General features: G+C 58.8%; 1 protein-coding gene across 1 annotated transcript; it reads right to left on the bottom strand.

The window, feature by feature from the left end:
- Positions 1–241: 241 nt before the first annotated feature.
- Positions 242–4,211, bottom strand: NCLIV_046920 (conserved hypothetical protein; the record flags this gene model as incomplete). The annotated part of the gene is made up of 2 exons (XM_003884242.1): positions 242–1,749; positions 2,021–4,211. The coding sequence occupies 2 exons, from the start codon at positions 4,209–4,211 to the stop codon at positions 242–244; spliced, it is 3,699 nt and encodes a 1,232-aa protein (XP_003884291.1).
- Positions 4,212–9,865: the final 5,654 nt, after the last annotated feature.

The following is a 9,865-nucleotide window of genomic DNA, read 5'->3' as shown; positions in this document are numbered from 1 at the left end:
CCACGCAGCTTCCCGCTTCCCCAGAAGGCTTCACGCCGAAAGAGAAAAACGGGGCTTGCAGAGACGCCTCGCCGGGCGCGAGCTCGAGCAAAAACGAGGCGGCGCCTGGGACCTCCGGCGTGCTCGAGAGAGCGGGGGGAGTTTCTCGGCTTCCCGCCTTGTGCATGGTATTCCTGCAAACAGCGTTTTGCGCTCTAGAGTTGCCTCACGGAAAACTCCTGCCTCGTGCCTGCGGCCCTTCCTACAGAGCCGTCGGAGTCAGATGCACGGAGCTCCACTCGGCGCGCACCGCCGGCTGAAGACTGACAGACTCGTCGCTGGGCGGATGCCCCGCGGGGGGCCAAGACGCGTCGCCCAGTTTCCGCGCGCCGGTGTGTGCCGCAGGCGAGTTTGGCCGGGGCACGTTTGCTCTCTCGCTGCCTCGCTCGCCACGCGCAAAGCCCGGAGACGGCGACGCTGCAGGTTGCGACGGCGGGGTCCCAGGCAGCTTGCCAGCGCCTCCGCGAGGCCGCTTGCGCAGCTCACCAAACATGTTTTTCACGGTCTCTCCCGCCACAGAGAGGTCGTCTTCTGGCCTCCCGGCCTCGTCCTCGCCGAGACTCCGCAGGCCACGCATCGGTCCCTTTTGACTCCCGGCCGTGCCGGCGTCCTCGCCGAGGAGTCCGTCGGCCGAGGAGGTGACCGGAGTCCGGAAGCGGAGCTGCGAAGGCGCAATGAAAAAACGGAGGATCGGCCAGAACTCGGTCATCGCTGCGTGCACGTCTTGCTGGCTCTTTAGGCCGTGGGCGATCACGTGCCGTGCCCCGATGACGAACTTGCACTGAAGATAGCTCCGGTTTTCTGCGCGGGCCTCTTCGTCCCGTCGCTTCCACACGTCAATTTTCTCTTCCGGCGGCCACAGATGGACGTGGGACGGAAGGTGAGGAAAAAACAACTGCGTGGCGTTCACTCCCCACAGCGCCGAGACGTTTTCGACTTCGGCGCTGAAGGGGCTGACCCCTCCTGGAGAACCCGAAACCGCCGAAAACGGGCGTTTGCGACGGCAAGAAAACGGACTCCCAGACGCCCCCCAAAGCAGTCCTCCGGGGTTCGAGCCCCGAGGCAACACCGAGGAGACAGCCTCGCCCCGATGCGTGCGCGCTGGCCCTTCCGCCGCCGTTTCTCCCTTCTTCCTCCCTGCCGCGACCGCTGCTGCACTGGCCTCTCCGTCCTCGTCCGCCGCGGCGTCCTTCGGGGACGCGTTGCGCTTCAGGGAAGACGGCTTCGCAAGCGGCGACGGTCCCGTCAAACTCGGGTTCGCCTTGGAGACGACGAGGCACGGAGACACCTCCGGATCGTAGGCGACCAGCCAGTGCGGGAAGTGGAGGAAGAGGAAATCCCGCAGCTCTTCCAGGAAGACCTCGTAGGGAGGATCGATATCGGCCCGGGCCATCACTGTCAGCGGGCGCGTGAAGCCGTTGCTCCGGCACAGAGGCTCTGCCTCGTGCGAACGAAACTTCTTGCGAATCCAGTCGGCGTAAATCGGCGCATTCGTTTGCACCGACGGCGCCACGAGGACGGAACTCATCTCCTTGCTTGGCGGCGCCGTCGCTGGGGGGACCACGCCACCTTTCTTGGAACCTCCGGAGTCGGCGCAGGCAGGTGACAAATTCATGCCTACGAACTGTTCCCGGGTTGCCGCAGCCACAATGTAGCCACTGTTGTATGCGACAATGGTTCCCCTGGGGTGGTCCTTGGTTTTCTTCGGACCTGACACACGCACAACCCGAAGGCAATCCGTCACGTCCGTCTTCTGCCTCGCCCGAGGGAAACGGGGAAACGCCAAAATGGCCGACAAAAAAAAACACGCAGCCGGCTTCTTTCACCTACACGCTACGGGAAACCCCACGCGGCTGCGAAATCCACATTTTCTCTGGTGTCTCTCCGCGCGGCCGTGCGGAGGGTCCGAACTTTCGTGCCCCCGAGTCCGATTGATCGGAAGCACCGCGTTTTTCGAGAGGGACGCGGCTTTCGCTCTTACCTGGAATGACAATGGCGTTTTTGTTTCTCAACAGAACAAAGTTTTCGTAGTTTTTCCGCAACGTGTTGCTTGCTACGTTCAACTTCTTCTCGGTGAAGGACTCGGTGACAAAGAGCGTCTTTGAGAAGTTCAGCGTCTTCAGCAACTGTCGGCCCTGTCCTCCACTGGCCGACGGAGCAACCCCCCCGCCCGCGACGTCGCCTTCTCGCCCCAAAGCCGACGCTGGTCCTTTGGGAGGCGGCGACGGCCTCGAAGTGCCGCCCGCGCCGCCGGGTCTTGGCGCGTTCATGGTAGGGAGAAAGGCAGCGGCTGCATCTCGAGAAGTGGGCGGCGCGCCTGCCGTGCCGCCTTCGCTGGACGCCAGAGGCCGAGCGTGCAGAGACGCGGACGCTCCCGCCGTTTCGGAACCCGCGCTCTGTCCGCCTCGCCCTGACGGGTTCTCTCGGCCGCTCGGCGGCAAAAGACGCGCACCTTCCGCGAGTGGAGCAGCCGTCTGAGACCCCCGCGCGGACGGGCGTGCAGACCCAGGAGGGCCAGCCTTGATCGGAGACCCGTTTCGCCCCTCGTTCCCCGGCGACGGCGCCCGCGAAAAGGACGACTGAGACGCGGAACCCCCTGCCGAACTGTAGCCGGAGAAGGCCGAACTCGCTGCGCTGTCGAGTCCAGGCGTGCGCACGCCTCCGGAGCGTCCAGCGTGAGGAATGTCTTCAGGTCGTGAGTCCCCGCCGAAGCTTCTAGCGCCTCCCGGCTTGACGCCTCGCGGGTCCTGAGGCTGGGCCTTCTGGCCCGGGGAGACGGAGACCGCGCCATGTGGCCAGGGCCCAAACTTCGGGGCGTACGGGGACTGTGGGGCCGCGCCGTGCACTTGGGAACCCGACCCCGTGACGGCACCTGGAAGCTGCGAGAACTCGCCGCTTTGCATCCCGGCGCCGGAGGCCCGATACACAAGAACCTCCTGGAGGGGCGAGGAGGCCCGACGCTGGAGGGGAGTCCCGAAGCACGCATGCACTGCGCCGGCTTCCGAAGCAGGAACCGAAGCGCCGTGGGCTCGGCTCTGGGCGCCTGCCGGGGTCAGGCCGCGCCCGTGGGGGTTCAAGTCGGCGGCAGACCCAAACCCGGCACCCGCCGCGGAGTTTTGCGGGAACGACGGGGAACTGGACGGAGGGTAGAACGCGGGCGCATGCACGGGCGACGCATTCCTTCCGGTTGAGTTCGACGTCGGCATCTGCTGCGCGGCAGACTCCAAAGGCGCGGCGCCCGGTGGGCCTTGAGGAGACGGACTGGGCGCGACAGACGCGAAGAACTGAGGGCTTCCGGTTTCCCCGGGCGTTCCCGCGCGCTGGCCGTAGGGCGAAGTCGTCCCGTTGACAGCGAAGGCCGACCCGTTCGCGTGCGTGGTCGGAGCCGAGGCGTCCTCCTGGCGGAACGGCCGAGCAGGGAAGCGCACATCAGGCGAAGAGAGAGGGAAGAAAGAGGCTCCCGGCGCCCCGCCGTAGCCGGACGCTGCATGCACCTGCGGGGCCGAGGGACGAGCGTGAGAAGACGAGGGCGGCAGAGACGGTCTAACGTGGTAGTGCGTGGACGAGGCCTGGATATGTGTAGGGCGTGGAGACACAGTTCCTGGCTGACGTTGCTGATCTGCGTGGTTTCCAGGCGCGCTGTGCACGAGGTGAGGCGAGCGCTGTTGAGTCCTGTCTTCATTCGTGAAGCTGGCCGTGGACGTGGAGGCGCCGGACGGAAGACCTGAAGTCGGCGTCGAAAAGTACGCGGGTGACGCACCTCCGCCAGGAGCGGGGGAGGGGTAGGAAGCGAATCCTGCAGGCGGAGCGTGTCCGCGAGGTGGCATGTAAGTCACGGACGAGGGATGCGCAGCCACGGAACCCCCGGCAGGAGGAACGTAATGCCCCGCTGGCATGTACGACACCGCACCAGGCGCTGCAGGCTCTCGCGCTACGGAATTGGGCGCCTGGATTCCCGAAGATGGAGACGAAGCGAAAGAGGGGGACGGCGAGAAAGAAGTGACGGGGTAGGCGCCAGAAACCGAGTAGCCCGAGCTCGGCGAAGCGTGGGTGTCACCTGCGGCTCGCGGCCGTGACGGGTGGTGGCCGTAGTGCGGTCCATGGCCGAGGGGCGGAAACCGAGAGGGGTGGGACGCAGGAAGACCCGAAGCGGGAGATCTGCGCGTCTCCATCGCTTCCATTCCTGGGGAAGGCCCAGCCCCCCCCGGATGGTGGGGGTTCATATTCCTATTTCGTCCCGCAGCACATCACCCTGGCAGAAGGACAGAAAGGCCAAGCATCCCGCCCGTTCTTCCGCAAAGGAGTATGTATCTCGGCCTTCGAAAAAGGAGGTTCAGCGGGTATGCAGAGGCCGGATTTTTGCGCCCGGGATGGTCCCCCCCGGTGCCGGTTTCCCTTTTTCGCCTGCGTGAACTTGCCAGAACCGAGAACAGCAGTCAACGAGAGTCCGCCGCCCCCATCCTCGCCTGGAATGTCCGGGTGACAGGCAACGCCGTTGGGCCGGGAGCGACGAAAAATGCTTTCCTGTACAGACTCCTTTCTGACCGCAGGGACGGGGCACACCCTCAGGGTCCCAGCTGCACGCGCGTCTTTTGCGCAGCGGCCATCAAGAACGACGGGGCACGGAGCGAACAGAGGGCGTCTCTGGACAAATGCCGGGAGAAAAAAGAAAGCAACGCGACTGCAAAGGTAAGAGTGGACGAAGCTACGGATTTGAAATGCAAAGGTCGTGGCTGGGCTGAAGAAAGCTGCCCCAAGGGCGCGGCCGCCCTCCCTGCGCGCAGAACGGAGGGGAGAACCGAGGCTCGAGAAGAAGGAAATCCAAGTTCAAATATCTTCTCTAATACTGGTAGCTAGATGTACGGGCGGAAGAGACATGAATTCAGAAAAAAGTAGAGACGCGAAAGCGCATTTCGCGCTCGCCTGTTCTGTGTACAGAAGCCCACGCACATAGATTCCGCGCGCAAAGCTTCAGAAACATTCTCAGCTGACGGCCTCCGCTCCCTCTGTGCATCTTTCTCCGCCTCCTTTAGCTCGTACGAGCGCATGGGCAGAAAAGGAAAGGCTTGTTGGGTGCACATTCACTTTTATGATACGTCTGGGGAGACATTGAGCAAGAGATGAACGCGAACCAGGTCAAATGCTTCAAGTGAGCTCTTGCTGCTCTCCTCAGCTGGGGATGCGCTCCTACAGGAAAGAGGGCCGTGCAAGCTAGTCTCGCTTCGCGTCTCCCGCAAACCGGAGATTCACCTCGCTGCATCATTGTGTCACGGATCGCTGGGCTGGTTACCCTGACGTTATCGCATTCATTTACCTCCGTTTCGGCTTGGTCTGTGCTCGTTTAGCGAGAAAGTTTTGCCCAGAAGAGCTTTGCTCTTTTAGCGCTGCGCGCTATTCAACCAGAACTCCCGGTGCTTGCGGGCGTTCCCAGCTGTGCGCGAACGAGAGCTGGATATGGTGACCCAGGCGGAAAATTTTACGCCAGTGGTGCACGCTCCTTTCCGTTCCTCTCCTTGATCTCCTGGCATTATCTCCACGCCAGAGACGCTTTCGCGAGGGACTGCTCTCTGTCTCTAGAAGTCGTTCTCAAAAGCCCCAATCACTGACGCACCGGTTTTTTAGCCGAGCCTCGGGAGGTGACCATTTTCTGTCTTGTGTGAACCCCTTACGTGTCTAATCGACTACTGCTTTGGAAAAGGCACCTGGAAAGGCACATGCGAGGAGGACCGATCTGGACAGCAGCCATGAGTTCGAGTACTGATCCGTAAGGCGAATTTCCGTAGCAGAACCGAACTTACTCTCGGCCTCCCCAACGTCCAAGACACTCTTAACAATCTTTTCCCTTCTTGCTGTAAAAGCGAAAAATATTCGCGTGACTCAACGTTCGCGGTGGCAAGTACGGAAAAGAAGGTTGCTTGGGGATGTTTTACTTCCAGGAAAGCCTGTCCTGTGGTCTCAATTTCTCTGGATCGTTTTGCCATCGCTTGGCGTTTTACTGCGTCCGTCGAAACGAGGAATGTTGCCGAAGTGTTGACGGGCCAAGCGTCTCTGGAGCGACTGATTGTGCCGGTCTTCTACACCTTTATAGAGTTAAATCCACGCCCTTGCATGCAGCGGCTGAATGTCTTCACTCCGGCTACGTCAGAAAATTGCGAAGACACTGTAACTTGGAACGTGGTCTTCAATGAATTGGTGGAAAAGATACTAGCGGAACGCATGTCTCAAAGTGTCTCTCTTCCGGAGCAAACTGCAGACGGCATGGGGAATTGGGGAAAGTCCAGACAAGAGGATCTTTCTGTAAATCTGCGGAAAGAATGTTCGTCTAGTATTCCGTTTTTTCCTCTGTTGCCTCCCTACTTCTGAAGACGATCTGCTATCTTTTCTGTGCATTTCCCGTTCTGGGCTGCACAACGGGCCCCCGGCAAACATGCCGAACACCGGAAACGTTGCTGAGGGGTCTACACAATTCTGCCGGCGCGTGGTGATCGCCGGAGTAGTTTCATATCTATCGTAGCTGCGTAAACTATCCTCAAAATTGCGCTTGCCTCACAGAACTCGTCTCTGTCTCCGGATAAATCACACTGCCTTATATATTACGTCTGCGTGCTCCTGATTTTCGCTGAGTATGTATCTCTACATATCCAGGTGGAGGCAAAAAACGGCCTATAATGCTGGCCGCACGAGCGCTGTCTGAGCTCGTTGTGTTGGATGCTCCATGGAAGCGTAACAGGTGACACAAAACATGAGGCTTTCAGAAAAAAGAAAAAATACATTACCATTGATTTCGCCAACGCGAGGATATTCAAATGAATTTCTAGCATATAGTACAAGGGAACCGGACTTGCGCATACCATCGTAAACATAAAAATAATTCTATGGTGACACCGCGTGCGCAAATAGGCACTGGCAGAGTTTTGTTTCGAATAGAACAGGAATGGTCATAATGGTTTCCTGCCAACATGAAAGAAGGCTTTTCTGTTTATTGGCGATGGGAAAAAAGATGAACGACGCCATGTTGTGGCTCAAGATTCGGTTTTGTCATACATGTGCGCATACTTTGCCTACTCGCATTTCACCTCGGCTGCTTGCTCTGAGTTCCTGTGTATTCTACCGTGAAGGGACGAGATAAGCTGCAGTGCACAGAGACTACAACAAATTTCCTAGGTTCGGCCCGTTTCTCGTGGAGCTCGTGTCCCGGCTGTCTTGCCTCAGTTCTCCGCTTCCGAAATGCTTCTGAACACATCGACCGGTAGGGTACCAACGGCTTCGGCCTGCCGTTGTTTCAGCGAATAGACCTTTTTTGCGGACGCGGCAAGGCACCTGTTGATCATTGAAGCGCTCCGTTTTCCCCCGTATGACTACGGCTTTTTTCCCGACACAACCCCCTTCTTTATCTGAAAGCTCTCTACTGCGTAGTTCATCTTCATGGTTCATCTCGAGAAAGGCGTCAGGTGTACAGAAAGAGCGCTGAGGTGCTGTCTGGCGTCGGATCGCATAACTGGGCACCTCCGGGGGATACGAGTTCGCTCTCTGGCGAAGGGGGTTGCTTGTTGGGGCAGAGTAGGACAAATACCCCCATGCATCTCGGTCTTGCGAATGCACACTCTTAAGCGTCTCCCTGCTCAACTTGACTGGCAGTGAAGCACGTTTCCGGCCACGGCGGGGGGCTGCCGAAAAAAGCGATGTCGCCGCGATCTCTCCTGACCCCGAGGCAGTCAAAGATGAAGGCGACTGCGGCAACACCGCCGACGCAGGCTCTTCGACGGAAACCGGTGGACTGTGATCGGTTGCCTGTTCAGTTCCCCGGAATTTCTTCTGGATCGCTACAACCGCTGCACTGACAGCCAGAACCGTAGTGAGCATCGTCTAGACTGGGAATCAAGAGCTACGTGGCGATCGCCGTCGCATTGAAGGTAGCAATGCGGCTACAACGGGAAAACGGTGAAGGACTGAAAATGAACGAGGAACAGCGACCGCCCTTCCAAGCGGAGGCGCCGCGGTCGTTCCCTGGCTTTCTAGCAAGAAAAGAACGGCTCATGCTACAGTGCATTCATTCCCCCCTCTTTTTGCGAGAAACGGAACAGCTTGTACTTTCGCCAGGAGTCACGCACGAACACCAACCTGCTGCATTCCCTCATCTCCACGTTCGGCCGAATGTGCGGAAAGAACCGAATGGACCGTCGCACGGCTGAGGAAAGTCAGACGCATGTGCACAGGAATACCGCCGTGACATGCACAATGGAGACAAAGGAGTAGAAGTTTGACAGGCTAACAAAAACAAAAGTATCCACTCATCTCAAGGCATAAGCTGCGATCTGAACATCAGAGCACCGTGCCATCCACAGAGTACTCTGCGCGTGGTGAGTTTTGCAGCAGATACGGCGCAAGGAAACATGGACACTTTCCTGAAAGTGCTCAAAACCACACAAAGAAGGCACGCGTCTTTGGTCACACAGACACAGCCTCTCGAAGCACAAGGACAAGACGGGGAAAGAACAAAAGCCGCCTAATTCGCACATCCTCGCCGCTCACGACGAGGGAGAGACGTGGGGACGCCGGCGACACACGGCTCAGGACTGCAAACAGCAACAAAAAGAGCGTCGGTAGTTCCCCAGAAAAGGTGACCTAGAAGGAGCCGTTTCGGAAAGCCACGACGCACGGGAAAAGAGACATTTTCCTTCTATCCGAGCCGTGGATTTCCCCGTCGCCGCGTCCGGTTCCTCACCATCTCGAGAATGGCCTAAACCCGCGTGCCAAAAAGCAAGGGGCTAGCGCGTGTGTAGGATATCTCCTAAAACCTCGCGTCTCGCGTGTCACATTCTTCCGACCAAAAGCGAGATGATTCTCACAAAAGTGACTGTGGATATCTTGCGTCAGCAGGCATCCGCTGGCGACCGCGAAACTGCAAATCGCGTGTCCTCTGTGTCAACGACGGAAGGCGCGACGGTCGATTTGCCGCGGCGAGGCCATTTCAGTTGGGCCGCCGTCCTGCGCTTGGTGTTCTTGCGCCGTGTCAGGGTGTGAACAGAGATGCACTGCAACACAACGAGAAAAGGGGACGAGACACGCCAGTCCGTTTCCGGTCGTGGGAAAAGTGTTGGCGGCAATTTGTTCCGTCTCTGAGAAAAGGAGCCGGCCTTTAGCAGACATGAGAGGTGGTTTACTGTCTCGTGGTGCATTTGTACCGCCTGGCAACGACTCGCTAGACTTGCTCGAGACATCGGCACACTTTCTGAGACGCATTTTTGGACAAGACGCAAGAGAGGAAAGCATCTTTTCCCCGACTGCAACTTGCTAAAGAACTGGACCCTTGACTCGCGTTTTCTCGCCGTTTCGCGTCTCGAGCGTTCGTTAGCCTGTCTCTACCCCTCCACGAGCGGGGGAGCGGGAGGGTGTATAGCGGGAAGAATCGCGCGAAATCGGTGGCAACGCGGGAAAAAGCCGCTGCACGGTGCAGAGAAAACCGTGCCGAACCAGCACTTGACTGCACAGGACAGAAAGGTGTATGTGACGGAGAACCACTCATCCCTTTTTCGGCCCTCCTCCTTGAACGAAGAACGTCAACGCCCCAAGGACGATTCAAAAACCGTTGGTAAGCACAAGTTTCTCGCACACATTGCGAGGCTGTTTGCCCAGTTGTTTGTGCTCTAAAACCGTGCACGTCTGCAGCCCTGCCTCCGTTTGAAATCAAATCGGATCTGGTTGGCCCCTAGCCCGCCACCCTCCCTGGTTCCCGGTCGAGTTCCCAGTCATCGCTTCAGACTCCTTCTCTGTGTTTCGCGATACACAGCTCTTCCCCGAAGATTCCCCGCCTTTCTGCCTGCTC

This window comes from Neospora caninum, chromosome X, assembly GCF_000208865.1.
Source record: "Neospora caninum Liverpool complete genome, chromosome X".
Classification (NCBI taxonomy): domain Eukaryota; phylum Apicomplexa; class Conoidasida; order Eucoccidiorida; family Sarcocystidae; genus Neospora; species Neospora caninum.
The sequence above is the reverse complement of the archived record's forward strand: the minus strand, read 5'-3'. Positions and strand labels throughout refer to the sequence as shown.